The sequence below is a fragment of the Mastigoproctus giganteus genome, chromosome 14 (assembly GCF_048544385.1).
Source record: "Mastigoproctus giganteus isolate SK-2022 chromosome 14, ASM4854438v1, whole genome shotgun sequence".
NCBI classification, from domain to species: domain Eukaryota; kingdom Metazoa; phylum Arthropoda; class Arachnida; order Uropygi; family Thelyphonidae; genus Mastigoproctus; species Mastigoproctus giganteus.
The window spans coordinates 20,936,872-20,962,882 of NC_143588.1; the positions used below are offsets into that span (position 1 = coordinate 20,936,872).

The following is a 26,011-nucleotide window of genomic DNA, read 5'->3' on the forward strand; positions in this document are numbered from 1 at the left end:
TGGAATTGTTACGCTAACTGTGAGTGAATACCCTACTACTTTCCTCTTAGCTCTTATGGCTCCTGCGAACAATGTTCATATTTTCCCTACTTGAAGCAATTATGACTTCATCGGTCAGCAGTCCAGATCTCTGTCCGTTTAATTGTAGTATTTTCTATTTATTGTACAGATTATTAATTTCTTCATTAACTCTATTTCCCATTATCAATATAAATTCTTTCTACTCTCTCTCTTTTACATTTCTTAATACTCGCAAAAAGCCAGGAAATTTTTTGTTCCTCACCGAGGAGCATGCATCTCTATTCTTTTCCCAACAATTAATACAACATAGTTGGCTCCTCCTCTCCTTACAAACTTTAGATGTACTGTATGCCTTTTCTTTCCACAATGAGCATACTGAATCCTTACTTCTACAATTCCTTGAAGTATGGCCAAATTTTTGGCATTTGTAACATATAGTTATTATTAATTAAATAATTGTAATGACAACTTGCATTCCCACAAATATTTTTTGCTCTGTCTTAATAAAATTTCCTCGTTTTCTACTCACTTCTGTTATCCAGTTTCTTCCATTTTCGGTTTTATTTTCACTGGAAAATCTAATTACGAATTTTTGATTCATTTCTTCCCTTGAAATTCTCACATGAACAATATTCTCCTCATACACAACAGCTAAAAAAGTCTTCTTTGCTTATTTCCTTTTCCACATCATAAATAATATTCTTAGTCCAGTTTTTTCGGCGTTTCAAAACTATGTTCAAGACTTTTAATTCTCTCATTGTTTCTTAATAAATCTAGTTCTTTTCGTGTCACAGTTTTGGCTATTTCTCCCTTATTTGCAATTTTGCTTACTTTCCATATTGTAACGCTCTTCATTTTCTCTTTAATTTCCTCAATGATTGCCTTCTCAAGGCCGTCACCATTTTTTAAATCTGAACTTTCCTTGGCTTTAATAATTAAGTCATTGTCATAATCCCCTTTCCTTTCCCTGATTTCCTCGCAGAATCCTAATGATTCGCCTCTTTATTCTCTCTTTTTATATTTTTCTTAATCACTGTATAGTTTTTCTCTTAATAACTTTGTCGTCTCCTGTTTTGTCCTAATTATTTCTTCTTCATTGGTAGTAATTTCTTCCTCCATATAAGTAGTTTTGTCTTTGAATTTTTCTTTATTCACTCCCAACTGTATAAGTGCGCTCTCCAATATTCCTCACCGTACAGCTTTGAATCCTTGATTTCCTGTAATGTATCTCTCATTCGGCCTGTTCAACATAATTGGAATAAAACGTTAGGAAGCTTTCTGATGTAGGGGGGGGGGAGGAATTAAAATGTCTTCTCCGTCCCCAGAGCAAGCTGACTACGAAATCTCCGTTAAATTTGACCAAATCCCCCCCACCTCAATTTTTCGTTTGGAAATCAGGTGAAGAAAAACTATTTATATACATTGCTCGATAAAATTAACAGAACAAAATATTTTTCATCAATATTTTATTGTAAACGAACAATGTCGCCGAAGGCGAATATTTGATGTCATAGCCATCCTGACATGCTAATTCGGAGTATCCAATAAAAATTGATCTGCCACTTTACAGAGCAGTCTCTTAAAAAGCCGTCTCTTATGCAAATTATTTATCTGTATAAAAACAAGGGTTGCGACCACATCACTTTATTACCGGTTTTTTTTTTTTTTTTTTTTTGGCTTGATCAGTGGGATAGCACATCTCCAGTAGTCAGGATGGAAAGTCATTGTCGTTTATATGATTCTTTGAGATGGCCGGCCGTTGGACAACTTGAAGCAGGGCAGTCGCAGGCGGTGGTGGCACTTTGGCTTAATGTGTCATGCAGTGTCGTCTCAGCATTATGGAAGCAGTTTCAGGAGCCTGGATATTTGTTATTTGTTTGTTATTTGGTTTTTAGGAGCTTTAGCCCGGCCATATTGCTCCGGGGATATGCGGTGGTCATTTCCTGACTTTCCGCATCCTCCGTATTTGGTGGGTACGGGCTCGAGCCCCGGTCTAATCAAGCGTGTGCTACGCACTGCTGCTCCTGCCCACCTGGCTACAGAGGCGCGTCAGGAGTCTGGAACCATTACAAGTTGAGCTGGCCAAGGTCGCCCGAGCTACACGTTACCCATAACAGACTGCTATCTGACTCTTATAGCAAGACGGAACCCTGCGATATCCTGTCATCAACTGTCTCTTGAGGTTGCTGTAGCCACAGATGAAACATTTCCAACCGAACTTTGTTAAGAAGGCTCAGTTCAAGTGAACTCAATGCAAGAAAGCCAGTGGTTTGTAACCCATTAACCACAAACCACCGCAGAGCTCGTCGAAACTTGTGCCATAAACATGTGACTGGGAGCCCTGACAAACAAGGTACAGGTCAGTTTTCTGGTCAGTCCCGTTTTAGTCTACAAACAGATTCTAGACTCCAGATTTCATCTGGAGACAACGAGGAATGTGGTACATTATCTACAACATCAGAAAAGGATACTTACGGTGAAGGCGGTGTTCTTGTGTGTGGGGAGGAATAATGATCAATGGTGCACGCCTCCTTATGTTTTTAATAGGGATACCGTAACTGCTTGGTTTATAGTTGTACCGAGAACAGATCCTCGAACCCTATATGCGATTTTTTACGAGTGCGGTTAGCCTGGATTTTCATTTCATGCAAGCCAACGCCGCTGCACATACAGCTCAAGAGGTGGAGGAATACGAAGGTATCCGACGAGTGCCGTGGACAGCACGATCGATCAAGTATAGGACGTCCTAGCACTGCACGCCACCAGTCACTTCTTCAGTCACTTAGTGAGTTAAGGTCTGCGCTGATAGAAGAATAGGATTTGTTGCCACAGAATCTTATAGACACTCTTATAACGAGTATAGTTCACCGCTGCCTGTTAAGCCAGTGGGGGATCATACGCAGTACTGATTTCATGCGACGATATTTTCGAGCTGTCTCCTCATTTCATTGTTATTCTATGATACACCAACCACACCAACATTTGCACCAGTTACTTTTACTTTTTTATGCAAGCTGCACCAGTTACACCACGTTTTCTACGTGTTCTGTTAACTATATCGAGCAGTGTAATATACATTAGTCTATACATCCTGTGTAAACAAAATAAAAAAACTTACCCTAATCTGTGCAGTGGTCTTGGGGAGCTACTACATTTAGTCCTAGCAGGACAGGAAAAAAATACAACAAAAAAGCAAAATAAGGTGAGGAAATGATGGAATAAACAAAACATTGTGCTATGTGGTGCAATTAAACATTCAACCAAGTGCATTTTATCGTCAAATAAATATACCGGATTTAAATAAACATAAGAATACTAAAAATAAAAAAAATAAAAGTGATAAAATCAAAAAATCCTGCACTCATTCCTGTTTCTGTTTCTATTTAAGAATAACAAACAGTTTACCAACAGTCGATTTACCAACAACAATGATCATGATATTTAAAAAGTTTATAAAAAGGGAAACACTCCTGTATAGAGATTGATTTATTCATCAATTCTATAGGCGTCCTCTGAGTTTTAATTGCATCTATAACACACAAAACATGTAAGGAGAGCAATAATCATAAATTACTAATCAAAAACTATTAAAAAGATTAAACTTCATAAAAATTAAAGTAACATGTTTTTTAATGAGCAATTTCAGTCATGACAAAATTATACGACATAACATAATAATATGGCTGAGCACAGATTCTTGTTTACACATATGTATTTAAAGTTTAAAACAAATATCGCCCTTTCAAAATAGGCAGCATTTTATTCAGATTTCTACAAAATGCAGAATGTTATTAAGCAGTGACACGGGCCAACTAAAAAAAAAAACTTCTTGAATTCCGCAGCAAAACTTGCTTCTAAAGAAAACCGATTTGGTGCCTACAAAATTACTGAAATTATGTCTCGTTCTCCCCTGAACACTGAAATATTAGGAACTTAATGAACGGCCAGTTCAAATATTATACGATAATGAATATTAGTATTAGTATTAGTAATGGCATGGTGCAAGACAGCTTATGGCTTATGCTGCACCAGCCAAAAAAAAAAACCCGAAACCCGAATAAAACAATGATATAAAAAATAATAATTATTATTATTATTAATAAAAGAAAAGGAAATTAAACCTATCATCCTATGCGCTTCCCTTACCCGAAGGTACTGTCCAGATGACTTTGAATTTCCCCAAACTGTCAGCCTCTACCACCCATGTAGGCAACTTATTCTAGTAATTTATAACTCGCTGGCTAAAATAAAACTTCCTGCAGTCCAATCTAAACATTTCCCCCCGTAACTTGAATTTATGTCCTCTAGTTCTAGCATCTTGAAAATTTCGTTCTCATTCATTTTACTGATGCCTCTCAGAGCCTTAAACACCTCAATCAAATCTCCTCTAAGGTGTCTAGTTTCCAAACTCTGCAACCCACATATTCGAAGTCTTTCTTCATAAGGACGCCCTTTTGCCGATCTCACAGGGCGAGTTACCTGTCTTTGCGCCCTTTCAAGAAGCTCGATGTCTTTCTTTAAGTGCGGTCTCCATACTTGAACACAGTATTCCAAGTGTGGTCTAACAAAAGCCTTATATAATGGGATTATCACGTCCCTATCTCCACTTGCAAAAGTTCGATAGATCATCGATAGGACACCATGGGCCTTCCTTGCAACCTGTTTACAATGCTCAGAGAATTGCATGTCTGACCGTATCGTAACACCCAAGTCCCTTTCCTCCAGTACTGGGTTTAGTTGAACTCCACCAAGTGAATAAGTTATTTTGGGATTACTGTTTTCCAGGTGTAATACCTTACACTTTGTTGGATTAAAGCATAGCTGCCATTTTTCTGACCATTCCTGAAGTCTATCTAGGTCTCTCTGAAGAAGCTCAGCTTGACAGTGATCATTAACTACTCTACGAATTTTAACATCATCTGCAAATTTAGACATCACGCCCTCTATCCCTTCACCAATGTCGTTTATGAAAATTAAAAACAACAGTGGTCCTAATACTGATCCTTGGGGAACCCCACTTCTTACATCAACCTAATCTGAGGAATAGCCATTTATCACAACCCTCTGCCTCCTGCCTTGAAGCCATCCTGCTATCTATCTATCTAAGGATTTCCCAGTGATTCCAATCTGTTCCAGCTTATAAAGCAACCGCTGATGTGGGACTGAGTCAAAAGCTTTGCTGAAATCTAAATAAACAATGTCGAAAATATATGCCTCTTAAAAATGAGTCTTTCATTTTAAAATCTCCTTGGCAATGTGTTAGATATAATATAACACATTCAATTTCCATAGAAAATGTTTGGAGTTTTTTTCTTATATTCCATTTTGCTTTCCCTCTTAAATTTTTACAAAAGATAAATTTCTATAAGCAATTTATATATTCTAATTAAAATCCTATGACAGTACAGCTTAAGAAACCAGTCGTAATCTACTATTATAGCAGTATCCCAATGATCTTGGTGCCGCTTTTCCGTCGTGGATATGTTCAGATGAAAAGCTTTCTCTTTCCTCATCACTTATATCTCTCAAACTTTGAAGGAAAAAACTGAATAGGAATGGAAAATCAATTTTCAAAGACATTCGGCAACCCCTGTCTTTATAACATTCCAGTACACGTGACACAAGAGATTCATAATTATCATCTTTCCCTTCTTCCAGAAAATCCATGCACAACTGCTTTACGCGGTTGCCAAGCTGCTAATTCACCAACCTTTGTTTAAAATACATAAGCATTAAGGATTTAGCTGCTATTAAAATTAATTGTGAGGCATTGATATATATGCGCCATTCATTAAGATTATGCTCAGTTTTTTCAGAAGACCACGATAATATCTTTACAAAAACACAAAATATATCATCATACATATAACTGTATTTATGTGTAGACATGTATAGTATCTTATATAGGACGCCACCTGAAAGTCAGTTCAACTCCGCCTTGGTACACTGTGATTAATACAGAATTCTGTAAAAGGCCCGAAATGTGTGTAATGTTATGTTTGTGCAGTGTGTGTGCGTTGTTTAGTTTTTTCTGGCCGTTTTGTCACCAAGAAGGCGATCACCTGGAAAGCCAGCCCAGTGTCCGTCTACATCACGGGGAGGTAGGCCACAATGGCGCATGTACCGTGGCCATCCTCAACAATCACGCAACTTAACTGTTGCTCGATGTCCACAGCGACTTTGGAACTATTCAAAAGAACCCTGTGCCAGTATGCCTGCATCAGCGCGAGCGCACACACACACACACACACACACACACACACACACACACACACACACACACACACACACACACACACACACACACACACACACACAATATAAAGAAGAAAATAGTATAGAGAAATTTTAAAAAAATGTGTAGTAGGACAAGGGACATTGCTCGACCATGACTTTGTCCAGTGCTGCCCAAAGTAATCCACAAAGACAAAAAAGTCTTCAGTCAAACAGCAACAGTAAAGTTATCCAAAAACAAGATCATCAAGGCAGAAACAAGTTCTACATATATATATATTTTTAATCTGGAGTGGTATCAGAAGTCACTGGTTGATGACGGTATCATTGTGCAGTGGAAGGATTGAGTTACGGAGTCTTAATAGGGAAGAGCCAGAAAAATGCAACATCTCTTAAAACCTTCTTCGCGTGTTCTTGAAAAACTAGCAAGATTTTATTAATCATGTAATCAGGACGACAGACGAAGCAACAGGTTGTGTTTTCATTTACACATATGATGTGTTTTCAATTTGATTTCTTGCATTAACATTGAAGGTGAAAGTCTTCCTACGATTAAAGCAGAATTGCAGAGGGTTTGAAGGGCCTGGAAATTATTGATTGATATAAGTAACTCCTCACATCCAGGACAAAATTTTGGAACTGTTGCCTTGAGAGCTGATCTTAAGTCCTAGTAAATGGAGCATTCAAAAAGGACGTGAGAAGAGCCTTCCGGTAGCCCACATCGACAGTAGGCCGTATTAGAAAATCTAAATTGGTAAAATTTTGCGTTATGCGAACAATGTCCAGTTAGTATGTAGGAGGTAAACAGAAAGGATGAAAACCATTTTATGGTGGATGATGGAAGTAGTCTAGTTACGTCAGGAACGAATTTTTTGGTAATGACTCCTTTTTCTGTAGCCATTTTTATGGAAGATTACAACATATCTTCCATAAAGGAATTCACTACAACCTCAATGTAACGCGCCTCTTCAACCAGCGGTTTCGGATAAAATTTCAAAATGGAAACTATCTACTGTACATCCTACATGTTCGAATCCCGTCGATGACGCGAGGAACTTTAACGGGCTTTTTTCACTCCATGGCTGATTTAGTCGGACTCGGGCGTAGATAGCATGGTTTTTTCCTCAGAAACCGGGGTTTTTCGCCCAGCAAAACAGGCAAATCGACAAGAGAACATACGCAATTTACAGACAAAATATATGTATGGATATACACTGTGCTGCCACTTTATTAGGTACACCTACCTAGTAGCATGTTGAGCCTCCGTTAGCCTTCAAAACAGCCTGAATTCGTCTAGGCATGGATTGAACAAGATGCTGAAAACGTTGTGCAGGAATGGAGTACCATGCAGACATGAGTGTGTCACCCAGTTCCTTGAGATTCGACGGAGGTGTAGGCCTGCAGCGAACAGCCCTTTCCAGCTCATTCCAAATACGTTCAATAGGATTGAGATCCACGGACTGAGCAAACCACTGCAGCAAAGAAAAGTCATTGTCATGTTCCAGGAACCATTCTATAGTGATTCCGGCTTTGTGCACCGGCGCATTATCCTGCTGGAAGTAACAATCTGACTGAGGATGAACTGTCAACATGAAAGGATGCACTTGGTCAGCAATGATGTTTAGGTACGATGTGGCATTCAGACGTGAATCTATGGGTATCAATGGACCCAACGTGTGCCAAGAAAACACTCCCCACACCATAACACTGCCCTCACCACCTTGCACAGTAGTCGTCAGACATGACGGGTCCATGGATTCATGTTGTCGCCAAATTCTGAGCCTTCCATCAACATGATGCACCAGAAACTTCGACTCGTCAGACCAAACAACTGTTTTCCAATCCTCGATAGTCCAGTGCTGGTGTTGCTGTGCACACAGGAGGCGTGCTCTCTCTGTTCTTCATTGATAACAAAATTATGCGATGTGGCCGTCGGCTGTTGTAGCCCATTCGTGACAAAGTGCGACTAGTGGTCCGTTGCGATATTTTGTTCTGCGCACCAAGGTTGTATTCTTACTTGATGTGTGACATTGTGGCCCGTCTGTTTGCTTGCACAATTCTAGCCATCCTCCTCTGATCTGGGCCACCCTTAGAGCTGACATAATCCTCCAATGGACAAAATGGAGATGATACTGCTCCAAACGAATATGGAGCATCAGAAGGCAGTGGCAGCCCTAGAGGCATATAAAGCGGATGGAGGCAAACAAATGCCACAGCGCGCCTCATCATACGCAAGCGCGCTGAGGAATGCATCACCTGACAATGGGGAAACAAACTGCGATTTAAACCAGAAGAAAAAGACGAAAATAAAACCTCCGAACTTGGTAATTCTCCGTCCCACAGACGAAGAAAATCACTGTAGTGAGGAAATTAAACAAAGAGTCACGGAAAACATGAAAAGTGACTTTCAAAACACCAGTATAAAGTCAATACGAAAAACCCGTAACCTGGGAATACTGATAGAAACCGAAACCAAAGAGGAAGCGGACCACATAATTACCAATAGCAAAATAACTTCGCTTGGACTTAGAGCGGAAGCCCCAAGAAGGAAGGGCCCAGCGATCATATTATTTGAGGCGAACCATGAACTGCAATCTGAACAACTTTCAGAAGAAATATAGAAATATACAGGAATAATCTACGACACAAACTGCCTGAACAGGAACCAGCCAACCTAATAACTCCCAAATACAAGATAATGTCAAAAAACGGAAAAGACAACAACTGGACAGTCAAGTTAATACCGTCCGCGTGGATTAAGTCACAGAGCAGACTTTATATGGAGTGGAGCAGCCTACGGTTCAGTGAGCATATGGCCATACAGAAATGCTTCGGATGTTGTTGCAAGTATGGCTACACCACTCAACACCTCCACACAAAAGGAATCGATTTGTGACCACTGCTCAGATAATTCCCCAGCTGTGCACCCATTGGGCAGCATGTGCTCAACTCATGTCCTCAGTGGGAACCATATATATCATAACATTATACCGCAGGCCAGGTGCAGAGATAGACACTGCCCTCGCATACCTGGAAAATGTCAGAACAACTTTGTCTGGGCAGAGAATCATAGTGGGTGCTTATGTGAACTGTAGGTCACAAGTCTGGCACAGTACAACACCTGAACGCAGAGGAAGCAGAAACGGCCAGAAATTGGAAGACTTTCTAGCCAGTTCAACATTCACAGTAAAGAATCAGCCATTTTGCCTACCAAAATACAGTGACTTAACCTGGGAAGCAACAATTGACATTACACTGGCAACAAGAAACCTAGAGAAATATGTGACTGACTACACTGTCCAAAATGCATGAACAACCTCGGCTGTTTGTTTGTTATTTGGTTTTTAGGAGCATTAGCAACTAAGGCCATATTGCTCCGGAGATAATGCGGTGGTCATTCCCTGACCTTTCCGCATCCTCCGTATTTGGTGGTCACGGGCTCGAACCCCGGTCTGATCAAGAAGCGTGTGCTACGCACTGCTGCTCCTGCCCACCTGGCTACGGAGGCGTCGACAACCTCGGACCACAGAACTATAACTTACAGTATCAGAAGAAATCTTGCAAGAGCGCCAACTGCAAAGCACATGCTATACAGATTTAATGTCCAGAAAGCCAACTGGGATGAATACAAGAACAACGTCCGCATACAAGAACAGCATCACATCGATATTCAAACAACTAAACAAGGAGGGATGGAAAACCCTGACCAAATGCAAAGGAAGGTGACTAAAATAATTACCACAGCGGCGGAGACCTCCATGAAAAGAAAAATCCCCTTAGTAGGAGCAATGCCCTGGTAGACCCAGGAGCTCCATAGAATGAGGAAATTAGTCCAGGAAAAAAGAAAACAATTCCAGAGAGCTCGAAGGACCTGGCCGCCGGAGGAGGTGATGGTATTGAAAAATCAATACAGACAAATCGGAAACCTATACACAGACAAGATCAAGAAAAACAAAAAAGAATCTTGGGAAAAATTGGTCCAAACAACTGGTAATGAATACTCCTGGGGAATGGTGTATAGGATCACCACAAACAAGCTGCCCAAGGGGGAAGTAGTAATGGCAACCAAAACTCCCCAAGGCACCATTACCAGGACTTGGGAGGAATCTGTAGGAAACATACTCGATACCATTTTCCAGGAACCACCCGACCAGCTGACATTGGAACAAAGACATATATGCCAAGGGATACAACTCAAATATTGGGTATAATACCGGTAAATATTGGGTATAATACCAATGAACAATACGAAAGTAATCAGACAGAACCCCATTTACAGTGGATGAAATGCAGGAGGCAGCGCAAAGAACCAAGAACAGAAAATGCTCAGATCCGGACCAAATTGAACCGGAAATGGCAAAAAAGGCCATTGAATTCGTACCAGATTTTCTGCTCCGCCTCTTCAATACCTGCCTGGCACAGGGACAATTTCCAGTCCAATGGAAAATTGCAACACTTAAACTAATCATCAAAATCCCAACCAAACCTCCGGAATTACCAAACCCTTACAGACCTATAGCACTGCTATCCACGCTCAGTAAGATCATGGAAAGAATGCTACACAAAAGAATAAATCAACATTACCGCAATGCCAAACTCAACACACTGAAACAGTACGGCTCCACTCCCGGAATGTCGATGGTTTAAGCAATCCAAAATCTGCTCTGCAAGGCAAATCAGTGCACCAAAAAATATTTTCTGGCCATCACAATTGACTTTGCTGGCAAGGCTCAGAGCGGCGCGACTCCCTCAAAACCTTTTCAATTGTTTAAGATCATACCTACAAAAAAGTCCAGATTGTTGTTCCTTATGCCAGCACCTGTAGAACGGTCCGCAGGGGCTGCTCCCAGGGTTCTTTTCTGGGGCCGCTCCTGTGGAACATTGTTTTCAACGATTTCTTCTCCAAGGATCTCGGTGATGTCGATGCCCAAGCCTTCGCTGGAGAACCTGCCTGGAGACCCAAGCTAATCGGACACTTCAAGTTTGGGCAAAAACTCATACTCTTATAATTGCGCCAGAGAAAACAAATTCTATCTTACTTCGGGGTACCCTGGATCTGAGGAGGCCTCCACAGACCAAAGTTGCGGGAACCATAATCATGCTGTCCAAACAACTCAAATATTGGGTATAATACCGGACAGCAATTTATCTTTTACTCCCCATATCACCAATTTAAAACAGAAAATAAGAAGCTATACGGCCCTAATTGCAAGAGTAAAACGCAGGGACAGGGGGCTCAACAGGAGAACCATATCCCTCTATTACCAAACGCTTTTTATGCCAGTCATAACCTACGGAGCCCCTGCCTGGTTCTTGAAGGCAGGAACCGCAGTCAACAGATGACTACTAGAGACAACTCAACGAAACATCCTCCTCACGATCTCCAGGGCAAGCAGCACAACAAGCACTGCGGCTCTTCAAGTCCTGAACGGGGCTCTCCCGCTGGGCCTTTACGTGCTCCGATGTGGACTTATGTACCACCTTTCACGGAAAATTCCCATAAAGAATGGATATGACTAAGGAGTATAAAAAAGAAAAAGCAAGAATATCGGATCATCTGACACCACAGTGGCAGACTAGGTGGAGCGAGACAAGTAAAGGTGAAATCACCCGTAAATTCATATACAGTGTCACGAAACTATATCCAAAGGCTCCAGAATGGCTTTGCCCAGGACTGAACACCACCTTCCTTCTCACAAGACATGGACCTTTTAAAGATAAGCTCCACTGCATGGGTATTATTGAGAAACGTCACTGCCCCTGTGGCGAGATAGAAACCTGGAAGCAGGTTTCTATCAGCATCCATGAGTGCGAATTATATGAAGACCTAAGAGGAGAACTCATCACGAGAATAAGATACACTCCCACAAACCAAGAATACCGCCTACTTGACTCCAAGGAGGAATTTGCTGCCCTCAGAAAATTTGCACAGGCATTATTCAGTAGACGAAAAACAATGATAGCAATTAATCAAGGAATGAACTAAGAGACAAACATCAGATGTGGTGTTGCGACACCTGGACAGGACTGTTGAGACGGGTGATGCCCTAATGATAGCAATACAAGGAATACGCTAAACAGACAAACCTGAGATGGGAAGACATGACACCCGAATAAAGCTGGAAGAGATTCCCCATTCCCCAAAGACAGCGAATCAACAAAGAATCCTTTAAAAATACTCATCAGATCTGACGAATAGCCATACGGCGAACTGGGCTGGATACCCTTGTCTCAGCCTGCTTTCTTTTCCCTCCTCCCTGACGGCCATGCTGTGACGGTCCTGCTGTCTCTTCCCTCTGGCAGGGCACGGGCATGCCCCGCTGCTTTCTGGAGGCCATCTTCCCTGTCGGCCTCCTCCTCCTTCTGCTTTCAACCCCCCTAGTCTTATGCCTTCCCACCCACTACTTTCTCCATACACGGAGTAAATTTCTTCCCCCACACGCCCAAATTTAAATACACTAAAATTATTGCCCGACCTATTAGGCCTTTAGAACAAGTTTTTAGCGAATAACAAACACACTGCTAAAATCAACAACCTCATTTTGAAGAAAAGGGGATCTAGTTTTTTTTTTTTTTTTTTTTTTTTTTTAAATCAGGTCCTAGCCAGTGAAATCTCAGAAAAGTAAGTGGCAGGACCGCCCAGAGTACTTTACAAAATACTGGTAACACCCGGCTGGCCTCCCCGTTGGTGAGGTATGGTAACGTCGGGTCCCATCTGGGGCCCGGTGGCTGATAGGCCGGAAGAATAAGGAGCACAACACACTACACAGTACAAATTCCACACACTTTTCAAATCTCTGGCATGTCCGATACAACGAACACAGGCGGAGATGGGAGAAATCCAAACATACCTCATACCTCTCATCAACAAGCGATTTTCTTCCACAGGGGTGCCGTTGAGAGGATGTTTTCTGTGCGTTGCACCATTCTCGATACACCCTTGAAACTGTGGTGGGAGAAAAGTTCGGGAAAACTGCCAGTTCAGAGATGCTTTGTCCAGCACGTCTTGCACCTACTACGATGCCACGTTCGAAGTCCGTTTGATCACTCCTTTTCCACATTCTTGCTACGGTTTGTACGCTTAACTGATACTAGAAAGGTTGTTCTGGTACATATACCCACAACTGTGGTCATGTGACTTGCAACGTTGTGGTACAAACCATTTGTGTGCACAGCAGGGGTGTATCTAATAAAGTGGCAGCACAGCGTATATATTAGAAATAATGGGTAGCCCTAATATAATAATTTGATTTTTTTTTTTTTTTTTTTTGCACATCCTACAGTCTGCGTGGGTGGCACAGTGGTATCGTCACCGTCTTCCCCCACACCTGGAAAGAAAAGGCCAGGATTCGAATCTCGTCGATGACTCGAGGAGCTTTTATGGGCTTTTTTCACTCTGTGGCTGAGTTAGTTGGTCTCAGGAATAGATAATAAAGTTTTCTCCCCAGAAACAGGCAAATCGACCAGATAATACACGCAATTTACAGACACAATACAAATGGGTTTATGTAATAACTTACCGGGTGACCCGAATGTAATAGTTTGGTTTAGTTTTTGTATATCCCACTACTGCATTTCTTAGACAATAAATTAGTCAAAAAGAACTCAGAAACTGGGGTTTTTTCGTCCAGCAAAACAGGCAAATCGACCAGAGAACACACGCAATTTACAGACACGAATACGGGTTAATGTAATCATTTATGGGTGACTCTAATATAATAATTTTTTTTTTTCACTGGTTTGACTATAAAAACTCATCTAACAGTTTTGACCGACGGGATTTCCAAAGGTTGACTAGGACAAATTGCATCCTAATGTCAGTCCCTAAACTCTTCGGTGATTTGGAGTAGCTAGTGGAGTTGATTCTCGGTTTCCGCATAGAGTCATCATATATATCAGGCGTGAGAGGGTGCATAATTTCTTCCTCTCTTCTTTTAGGGTGCATCCATACTTGTTGAAGTTGAGCAGAGATGACAGTGGATTGAGTGCTAGACAGAACCACAGTGAGGTCAAAAAACCAAATTATGATATTAGGGTCCCATGTAAAGGATTACATCTACCCATATATTTATTTTGTCTGTAAATTGCACATGTTCTCTAGGCGATTTGCCTGTTTGCTGGACGAAAAAAACACGTTTCTGCGGGAAAAAACCTTGCTATCTACGCCTGAGACCGACGAACTCAGCCACGGAGTGAAAAAAGCCCACTAAAGTTCCTCACGTTATTGACGGGATTCGAACCCGGGCCTTTTCCACCCGGTGTGGAGGATGGTGACGACACCACTGTGCTACACGCACCACAGTGGGGGTCTGCGCAACTCCATGGAAGATTTCTCTTCTGATGGCGATCAGTCTGGTCGTGATGTTTTCGAACTTGATGGTTGTCTTCTATTTCGGCATGGTTGCGTCTAGGATTTTGTCAATGTTCAATTTGCAGTCTTCAATGTCGCTATCCACCAGCTATGGGGAATGGCCTTGATAGTAGTCGAAGTAGGCTATGTACAGGTTAGAGTAGTCGCAGTAGGCTATGTACTGGTTAGAGTATCTCTTGTAGGCATGTTCCATAACTGTCACATAAATGGACAATTGCTCTTTGCATCCGTTGCTCATCTGGTTACATCCCTTCTGCTGCTCAGCCATGATGTTCTGGCTGTTCAAGTGGTCTGATATCTTCTTAGTTATGCAGCTAGTCAGGATCTTGTACATTGTTGGGAGACAAGTGAATGGTCTGTCGCTGAGTTTGCAGTGTCTTTGTCCTTAGCCTTCAGGTAGGTCAATCCGTAGGTCATTCCTTTTCAGCCACTGGGATTTTGTCAGGATGCCTAATTATCTGGGTGAAGTGCTGCACTGTGTACCTGTATATGAGCAGCTGAACTTCTTATACCAGATGGCCAGATCGACCTTTGTACTTCTTCCTACCGAATCTCCCATTCTATCATCTATTATATGCCCTTGGTTTCCTTCCGCCCCTGGTCTATCCAGGGAGCACAGCAATTATGGCTAACTTCGCTGCCCCACAGGTGCCTCAAACCTCCTCGAGTGCCTGCTGGTTGAAGGGGTCGTTTCCTCCCTTCTCCTCATATATAAATTCCGGTAGAAGGCTCTCTGGTGTTCATCAAATATCGTGTTGTCTCTTTTCCACTGGGTCCTGTCCCTGTATCGGTAAAGCCTCTTGCTGAGTGCAAGAAGGTTCTGCTTGAAGATGTCAAGGTATTCTTCAATCCTCTGATAATAGAGCTCATCTCTGTAATGAAAGTTGACTTTCTTGAGGATGGTCTTTATTTTCTGATCTCTTATTTATATTACCACATTGGTACTGGTTCAGTTGATGTATCATCAATCTTAGGTCTGATATCTTCTGTTGTAGCTTTATTTTCCAGATTGGTGGTTCCTTAACTTTCCTTTTTGTTTTCTGTTGGGTTCTGGTTTCTCTTCCATTCATCCTGGTGGCTGCTACAGAACCACATTATATGGATGTGTGGATGGTATTTAATGTTACTTCGCTTTTGAGTATTATTCGCCAATTGAGGTGGTCTATGACCTCCCACAGGATTCAGTTTGGTCTCGGTTTTGGTATGGCGTGGGTCTTCGTGGGATCCATTCCCTCGAATTCTGTTAGGCCTGTCTTCCACTCTTCTTCGATTCTGAATATCCCGACCTTGTCTCTTTTAACTTTGGCTGCATTGGAATGTACTTCTCCCTCCTCTAGTTCCGGTTCATTTGTGTCTTATTCGTTGTTCTTTTTGTAGTTCATCGCTATCCTGCTTGATTTTTTCAAAGATTGCAGGAACTATTAGGTTCTTCATGATGATGATGATGGTCTGCTATTTGTTGTTCGGTGACCTAAACAGTCAGGAATCGTTCCAACCACTTAGTGTGTATTTTCGTCCTGTATATTGTCATAACGATCTCTAGCCTGGTTACTTTGTAGAATGGGCGAAAGATGAACGTGTTCATTTAGCTGCTCCACTTCATGCATTTGCTCTTTCTTTCTTCCTTCTGGGTAGTCACTAGCGATTTACGCAAGAAGCACTTCCAGTTGTAGGGCTGGGTGAGCTTGTCCTTTCTTTGCGGTAGCAATATGGGGTACAGTGCCAACTGCTCCACTCTCATCATCAGGAGATCGTCTCCGACTTGCCCAATGGACTCCTCTATATGAGGCTTGAACGTGAGTGACTTTATGCTGTGCCACAGTCAATGCGATATCTTCAATAATTCCACTTCTCATCTTCATCCAGCTATGGAGGTGGACCAGTTTAGCTTTGCTCTTGCATCCAGTGGGGATAGTAATCATCAAAAGCGACACCAGATGGAGCGACTCACTCCCTTCACCTTGGGGTGGAGGTCTGTTTAACGAATTTCGCGATTTTTTTAATCCCTCGCGTTTTTTTTGTTTTTTTTTTATTTTCGCCCTAGCGGGATTCGTTACAAGTCCATAACATTGGTGGTCCGGTGTTGTACCCACTGGGCTAATTGGACAAGAAAGTTTCTTGGCAAAATACAGTTTCCCAGGTAGGAAATTGTGAGCCTTGGGGGGGGAGGGGTTATCTATACGCGATAACTAATCTAGTCCTGAAATTTACGTCTCCAGCAATGACGGAGGTACTACTGATTGGTTTACTACAGTTCAAGAAATAACTGCCAAACTTTTTCCAGAGGATGACTACTCTCGATTCTCCAACTCAAGCTCTGATTAGAAGTGAGAACAAAAGCTATGTGGGTACTGACGAGGTGGATCTCTTCAATTCTACAGAGTTGGATTTTGAAGAGTCCAAAATAAATAGTAACAAGTGTGCAGGTTTGGAACTCATTGAGAATGTTGCAATAAAAAGATTTCATGCTCTGTATCCCCAAGTCCTTCTAAACCTATTCAACAAATGTTTATTAGCTGGTATCTTTTCAGGTTTCTGGAAGATAGCCTTATTTAAGATCTTATACAGGTCAAGAAAATCCAAATCAGATCCCAAGGCTTATCATCCCAAATCATTACTTAGTAACTTGGGAAAGCTTTTTGAAAGACTTTTAGCTCCAAGGATGATGCACATTTTGACATCCAGTAATATGACCTCTGAGTTACAGTACGGTTTCAAGAAAGGCTCCTCGGCTGAGGATGTCATTAAAGCATTTGTAAAGCAATGTCAGGAATCCACAGAGAAATATGAGATGGGGATCTTTATAGACTTTGAAGGTGCTTTTGACTCACTTTGGTGAGAGAGCGCCTTCCGGTCTCTTCGTCTAGCCAATTGTAATAAATTGATTTATCAAACGCTAAGATCGTATTTCAGTGATAAACAGATTAAAGTTGTGTCACACCATCTAGTTTTCAACAAGTTTGTTTCCAGAGGATGTCCACAAGGCTCAGTCCTCAGGCCTCTTCTCTGGAACTCGGTTCATGTTCAATGGTTAACAAGGAATACTACAAATTGTTTCAAGTTGGTCTATACTGATGTATTGCAGGAAGATCCGGGCTTATCTTGGAGAATAAGGGTAAAGAAGTACTGGATGATTTTCAGGATTGGACCAAAGACAACAAATTAAAGATATCTGAGACCAAGACCAAGCTTATTATTTTTAATCACCATCTGGATTAAAATCAGCCTCCTACAATCAAAATCAATAATATCCAGATTTCATACGTAGCACAACATAAATACCTAGGTGTAACTGTTGACGACAGATTTTTGTGTTTACCTCATGTGAAAACTTTGGCTGATAAAATTAAGATCTTTACGTTTAATGTCATTCGTCTTACTAAAGCTGAATGGGTTCTACAGCCTAAAACGCTGGTGTTGTTTTATAAAACTATTTTTCTGCCTATCGTATGTTATGCCGCAGGAGTTTGGTTCACCAGCGTGACGCATGTTAAGATCAAGGCCAAACTGCTTTCCCTTCAAAGAGCTATGATATTGGCTACCTATAGGAGTTGCCGAACCACTTCTACTAGTGCTATTCAAGTTATATTTGGAAAAATCCCTCTAGCTTATATATAGTATACAGAAGAATGGTATATAATCTCAAGAAAGGCTTGTCCCGCAGGATTATGGATATTAAAAGCAACCCTGCAGTTGACTTTAAATTAGAAAAACAGAACATGTGATCAGCCCAATTCTCTGCTGTGTAGCAGAGAAGATGGACTGAGAGGGGAAACTGGAGCAACAACATGACAGTTTATAGAGGATGCAATTTTTCTCAAAATAAAAAGGCAATGCCCTGGTTTTACCCATCGCCTCTTTTATCATAACGGGTCATGGCTCGTTACGGGATAAGTTGTTTAAACTGGGGTTGGAAACATATCCCTTGTGTTTCTGTGCGGACAGTGAGAACTGGAGCCACGTTCTGCTTTCTTGTCCAGCGTACGAGGAGGAGAGAGTTGAATTACTCAGTGTTGTTAATAACGTAACCTATGATAATGTCAAGATTCTTGTACAGGACGTCAAGACGTTTGTGGCTTTGCAAAGATTTTCGGCATTGGTTTTTAAGAAGAGACTTACTTTGATGATAGAAAACTTGGTATTAGACTGTCATTTGATATTGAAAATTATCTTCAGTTTTGTACGTGGGGTCGTCGGTTGTGTCTGGTTACTATTATTGGCTCGTGCCAAGTTGAGAAGTTTTTATTTATAATTGCTTATTAATGCTTTTCTAATGTACTATATATTTCTGAACAATTATTACTGTTCAGTAATAATTGTTCTACCTCTGCTTATCTACCTCTGTGACTAAAGGGAGTTGTCCTATTTTTGACACTTATCATGTCTATCCTTAGCTCGGTTAGAGCCTTGTATATTTCACCACTATTTTTTTTTCCCCTACAGGTTGGACAACCTGTGGGACAGAGTACGTCCACTGGTATTGCACTATCTCCAATGGATGCGAACTTGGTGCATATAAGCACTAGATAGCAGAACCGGTCCCAGCTAAACGTGCCTAGAGACGGGTGGAAGGAAGCGACTGACCAAGTACTGGCTGTGTGCTTGTGTGTATTTACATAAACACACACAGCCACAACATTCTCAGTCCTTTAGAAAGTTTTTCTGTTTCTAACACAGATTTACAAGGTAGAGTTTGACTTGCGTCTAGGTGCCACCCAAAAGGTGTTATAGATACATACATCCAAACAGTTTCTGTTATATAGAACGGATATACATATATGAGAACGTACATAAAATATATATAAATCTGTATATAAATGGGTGTGTAAAAATTCTTGAGACTACATATAAAATTGTGTGTATAATATTTGAAAAAAATGTGCCAAGTACGTGGGGTCGTCGGTTGTATCTGGTTACTATTATTGTTATTACTGTTGGTTGAGGAACTCTGTAGGATAGTAATATCCTACAGGTATTCAAAATCGTGGCTTTCTGGAATTCCATGCCAGTATTCTCAGGAAAGACTATTGCTGCTAGGTTCATACAGAGGCTCTTTGGCACCATTCCAGTGGTTGATATGGTGATCGGGATGATTAATACCTACGAGTATTCCATATGCCGAATTTCCTTGACTTCCTGCCTTAGGTCTGTGTACTTCCTGATCTTTTCCTCATAAGTTTTCTGGAAGTTGCTGGCGTTGGGCACTTCTAGGTCCATCAGGTAGGTAGCAATATTATGTCTGGTCTGTTGTGCGGATCGTTTTGTCCGTTATTATTTCACGGTCCCAGTATAGTATGTGTGTAGGGAACTCTAGTATAACCTGAGGTTCGTACTTGTAATATGGTACACTTTCATTGATCAGCTGGTATTTTTGCACTAGCCTCTGACGTATTATTCTAGCAACGTGATCGTGTCTATGAGTGTACTCTCTGTGAGTCATTACCCTGTATCCTACGGTTCAGTGCTATATTGTTTCTTGAGCCAGGTGGCATCATCAACATGTGTCATCTGTCATATCGGTTGATCAGCTCCCTTTCCATATAAACATCGATACAGCTAGCTCCCTTTCCATAAAAATATTGTGAGCTTGAAATTCCGTCCATCCACACTGAATGATACAGCTCTCTTTTCCTACGTTTTAATAAAACTACCATACAATTAAAAACAATCCGATCTGCAAAAACAGTGGGGAGTGTTTTATGATCAAGTAGAAAAGCCTTCCTCTCGAACTCGCCTAGAAGCAGTGACATAGCTACCATGTAGGCAGGCAAGGCAATTGCTTCCGGGCCCCAGCTCTTTAGGGGCCCAGCGTCTTTGACTGTCTCCTCTTTTTGCAATTTTCATTAATCAAGTAGGGGCCCGAACATGTTCTTTGCCTCCGGGCCCGAAAAAGGGTAGCTTAGAAGCTTCTAGTCGTGCTGCCACAGAATTTGTTTTTCGCGTAATTTTTATTTCTGTGTGGAAAATATCCAATTTTATAACTTTCAAAAGAAAATTCACAATTGTTATAGTAATCTTTGGCCAAAATAATGCTTAAATATTAATAGCTTTCTTATTATTTTAAAATAATTACTAGATAACTTATGACTTCGGGTGAGTTTATTTCACTATTGTGATGAACTTGATTGATTTCACTCTTGTCTTGAACTTGACTGATGAGATGAATTACAAACGAGTTAGATGTAGCCAGCCTCGCATACATTCTGAACGACCTTAACTGCAGATGAGAAAATGACGGTTTTTTTTTTTTGTTGTAGACTAGCACAAAGTATATTTGATTGTGTAATTTTTAAAAGAGAATAACTGAACCATAAAAAGAATAACACCCATAAAGAGAATAGCTGAACAAATGTGATAAGACGTCTACAAACATTGGTCCAGCTCAACTTGTGTCAGAATTTGGATGTGGATATGTTTTTCGTTGACAATGGAATGTTCTTGCAAAGTCTTCAGCGTGCCATTAGATTATATCAGCAAACAAGCTACAGTAGACCATCTGAACAGTAAAAACTGATGAAGGATAATGAGACTCTTAATCTTAATCATGATAGAAATGATTCCAGAGCACGTTTAGTTAACGAATTTCTTGAACAAGTAAACTATATTGTCCTAAACCTTGAAGGGCATTTCTTAAGGAGTTGGTTTGAAAAGCCTAGTAGCTGCTACGATTAATTCCTTGAATTCCTTCCATGAAGAACATCATCAGTTGGCCCACTGTACAGAATTTAAAAACTGCGTGTGGTCACCTTACCTTGAACGCTGATGTTAGTTACATCTTAAATTAAATTCCACATTTTGTTTGGAATGTAATGCAAAAATGAGCCAGGTTGAATGCGTATTGAACTGCATTTACAGTTTAAAGAATTTTTTCTGTTACACAATGTTTTAAATGTTAAAAATTTGGACACATTTGCTAAAGATTGTAAGAGGGGTGCTATGTGTGGTCATTGTCGACAAAAAGGACATGTATAAAAAGATTGTACTTCAGAGAAAAATAATCCTATATGTTCTAATTTCAAGTTGAAGGACAAGGAAGCTTCTCATGTTGCAGCTGAAATGAGTTGCCAGAATATAAGAGAGTAATGGAATTACATAAAAAGAAAATTAATTATGGCTAGTTTTCTCAGTACTGTACTTGTAGTTAAAGGCACAATGGACTAAGAGTGTTGCGGCACAGATTAATTATGTGATGGAGACTAGACGATTTGACATTGCTTTAATACAAGAACTTTATGTTTTGAGGGACAAGTGAGAGGAAATCCAAAACAGTATAGAGTTATTTGTCATGAGTTAGAATCGAAGGCAGCAGTTATTGTGAAAAGGCGAGAATTAGTTATGACACACATTTTTATCTTCATGTAATTAATATAATTACAATAATAGATCTTTCCAGTATCTAATTGGTTTCTCTCTACTGTCAATACCCTAAACCAGGTATCACCAATTAGTTTTAATCGGGCTCCGTATTAGAAAAAAAATATCTTATCACCGTCCGCATGCTTGAAATTGAAATAAAATTAATAAATCGCCTATTAAACATTAGGTGATATTTGTATTTATATAATTACTGTAGAATAATAAGAGAAATTTACCTCAATATGATACGTGGGTTAGTTCTACGTATCATATTGAGGTAAATTTCTCTTATTCTTCTACAAATATTGAAATACAACTTAGCACGAATTGAGCATCTCTGTTTTATACTATAGATACAATGTTAAAATTTATGTAAATATACATATTTATAAGAAAAATTACATTTTTTTTTTCTAAACCAATTTTCGTAAAATCTGGAACAAACCTTGTACTTGATTTGAATCAAATTTCGCAAATGATGGTTCTTTAGCGGAGATCGAAACATGTTCTTAATATGTTTCATTTTTGAATATTGATTCACATATACAGTATATGTGCATAACTGAGTAACACAGTTTCCTTATTTCACGATACTTTTCATGTTGCACACATTTTCTCCAAAACTGTTGCAAATTCATTCATTTTTCCTTTCAAAGCAAAATCTTCTTGAAAATTAGTCATGTCTAATTGCAGTGCAGCTTTATTATTTTTAAACTATTTTGCTGCCTCGTTAGTCCATTCCCATTTGGTTCAAGTGAAAATGGATATAAATTGTGTTAATTTTCCTAGTTTTTTAAAATCTGCACATTTTTCGTCGAATTCATTTTTTTGTTTTTTTAGAAAATTATTGTACTGTATTCGCTTTTATCTAATTGTATGTTAAGTCCTTCCGTCAATACTTCTTTCAAACACGGAAAGTGCAGCGCCTCATCGTTTAAATCAGAGGAAAATATTAATAATAATAATTTATTTATCCCTATTTTATGTTTCACTTTTTTGGGAGATAACAGCAAAAAGGGAGGGAGAACACATAAGCCAATGGCTTTTTAGGGGGTGTTCCCTTAAAAATGATGAATATACAAATATACAATTGAAAAATGTACCGTTCTGAAATTGTACAGGTAATGTTCAACAGGAAAGACATAAATAAATTGGAGTTTGTTGTACATTTCTTTACAGAAGACTTCGAAAAGCACCACTACTCATAATATCATTGTGAACATTTTTACAATTAAATGAGGAGAGAAAAGAAAAACGATGAGATGCATGCACAGAAATTTACAAACTATTTGCCAACTGCTTCCTTTAACATTTGTACATTATTTCCATGTTGGTGTTTTTAAAATCCAGCAGTTGAGTGGAAGGTAATTTGAATCAGACATCCCTGGTGATGTGTTCAATTAGTAGTTTCTTGAATTGATATAGTGAAGTGACATTTTTGATTTTTGCAGGAAGTTTGTTCCAGGTTTTAGCACCTCTATATTTTATACTTTTCTGACCTATGGCTTTTCTGAAAAGCGGAATTTTCAGGTTGGCTTCGTTTCTTAGATTGTATGGTATTTCTTCTTCTTCTATGGTTATGAAAAAAGATCTGAAGAGAGGGGGAAAGTCTGTTGTCTTCATAGCATTGTAAACAAGGATCGCCTCGGCTTTCTGCAATAGCTGGTAGATGCTTAGGAGTCTCACTTCCTTGTATCTCGAACTAACCGATGCGTTCCAGGGAAGGCCCAAAATTGAACGAACGCATCGATTGAGAATGGAGTATATTCTCGCAAGGTTTTCTTGGCTGGTGGTACCCCATGAGATGATCCCATAGGTGAGGTGCGGCTGGATTAAAGAAAGGAATACTAGTCTGAGAAGGGATGGAGACACCCAGGCAGAGGCCCTGGCGAGTATTCCCGCTAGTGACGAAGTTTATTTTCGTAGGGTTATTATTTGTTTTGCCCAACTTAGCTTATCATCTAGCCAGATTCCGAGAAACTTGGTTTCATTCACCCTTTCAAGTTGTTTTTCTTTGTATGTTACGTCTAAATCAATATTTAGTGGTTTATTTTTCGTTCTAAACACCATATATTTTGATTTTTCTGGATTCGGTATAAGCTGATTCTTTTGAAGCCAATTATGCATCACAGAAAGCAAGGTAGAGATTTTGAGTTGAAGCTCATTTGGGTCTTCCCATCCTAACCTGTGATTAGGATGAAATTCATGGATGTAAAGAACAAATAGGATAGGTCCAAGAAGTGAGCCTTGAGGTACTCACCTGGAGAAATAACAGATGTCGGAGTATGATTGATTAGTTCTTACGACAAACGGCCGATCGGTAAGGTAGTCTTCAAGGAGAAGGTTAATTTTCCCTCTCAAGCCATTATTGAGTTTGTTAAGTAGAATAGTATGGTTTATGCAATCAAAAGCTTTAGATAAGTCAAGAAACAGTGCTATAGCATAGTGACCCTTTTCAAGACTATCAATGATCCTTGAAAAGGGTCACTATGCAATAGTGACCCTTTTCAGGGATCATTGACCCTTTTTGCTATATGCAGAAGTCAACAATTGCAAGATCCATACTGCTGTTGATGGATGAGCTGATTTTCTTCAAGAACACCCATGAGTCTGCTATGAAGAATTTTTTCGAATAATTTTGCAAAAACTGAGAGTACAGCTATTGGGCGAAAGTTGTTGATGGAGTTACAACGGTTTCCCTTTGGAACAGGGATGATTATTGCTTTTTTGAATTCAGAAGGAAATTTACCAGATTGAAAGGAGAGATTGAATATATACTTCCGTGGTGTAAGAATTGAGCTAAGGAACTTTTTCAGCAGAGACGGAGATATTTCATCAAAGCCAGGGTCTCCCTTTTCTTTCAATTGATTCCCTGCCTCTAAAATCTCTTGATCGGAGAGAGGAGCGAGAAAAAAAAGAGTTTCTGATTGAGTATTTGGCAGATTCTCTCACTTCATTGTCTCTGAAGTCAAGTTCGTCTTGAAAGAGGTTTTTCATACTTGAAATAAAGTGGTTACAGAAGGAAGTAGCTTTTAGCTCGTCATCTGAAATGAGTACCTCGTTTTCAACTACATCTCCAACGTAGCTCCGTGATTTCAGTTTCCTTCCCGGTAATAGTTTGTTCAAAACTGTCCATTTTTTCTTGCTTGTTATGCTACCTGTAAGTTGAGAACTATAGTATTTTCTTTTCTCTGACCGAATGCAGTCAGTGACTTTGTTTCTGTACGTTGTGTATTTAATTTTATCTGTCTCGATTCCTGTTGCTCTAGCAATTGTTGCATGGTTGTCTCTTTTCTTTAACATATTACAAATCTTGTTTGAGATGAACGGGCATATTTTCCCTCTTGTCCTGGTGGCCTTTTTATTCCCTGGGCTCCTGATATATGACACGTATTTATCATAGCTATTTAGGATATGCTTAAAAAAGCAGTTAGTTACAATTTCAGGATTACTTGTATCAAGCACTCCATCCCACGTTGACTGCTGCATGTCGTGACAAAGCTGATTGAGAGAGTCTGGAGTGACAGATTTGAAAGTGTGCATGATCTCTGCTTCATTTATTTCATTTTCGATTACCATTAAGATGGGACGATGATCCGAAATAGTTGTATCAAGTATTGCATACGTGAGAGAACATTCCCCAATTGCGAAGTCAAGAAGGGAATTGTGGGACTCTCCCATTCTAGTCGGGATATCTCCATCAGTAAGAACAGAGAAACCATTTGAAGTAATGACATCTAGGAGGTCTTGCACCTGAGAGGAAGAGCTTTGAACAATGTTAATATTAAAGTCACCAATCAGTAGAAGGCTTAGGGATTTGCTTGTGAAATGAGATAGAGTGTTGTCAAGAGTTACAAGGAAGCTGTTAACTGAAGCTGAGGGAGGTCGGTATAGACACCCGATCACCAAAGAGCCAATGTGGATAAAAGTGAGTTCACAAGCTTGATCAGGCAGATTTGAGATAGGAAAGGCAGAGCATCGCAGATGACTATGAACATAAATAGCAACTCCACCACCTTTTTAATCACC

At 40.1% G+C, this 26,011-nt stretch overlaps 1 protein-coding gene across 1 annotated transcript in view; it reads right to left on the reverse strand.

Moving 5' to 3' along the window:
• Positions 1-26,011, reverse strand: part of LOC150075004 (uncharacterized) — a 1,344,778-nt gene that overhangs the window by 940,334 nt on the left and 378,433 nt on the right. Inside the window, exon 11 of the mRNA XM_090389033.1 lies at positions 3,140-3,181. Within this exon, the coding sequence (XP_090245159.1) occupies positions 3,140-3,181 (42 nt within the window). The remainder of the gene's footprint in view (positions 1-3,139; positions 3,182-26,011) is intronic.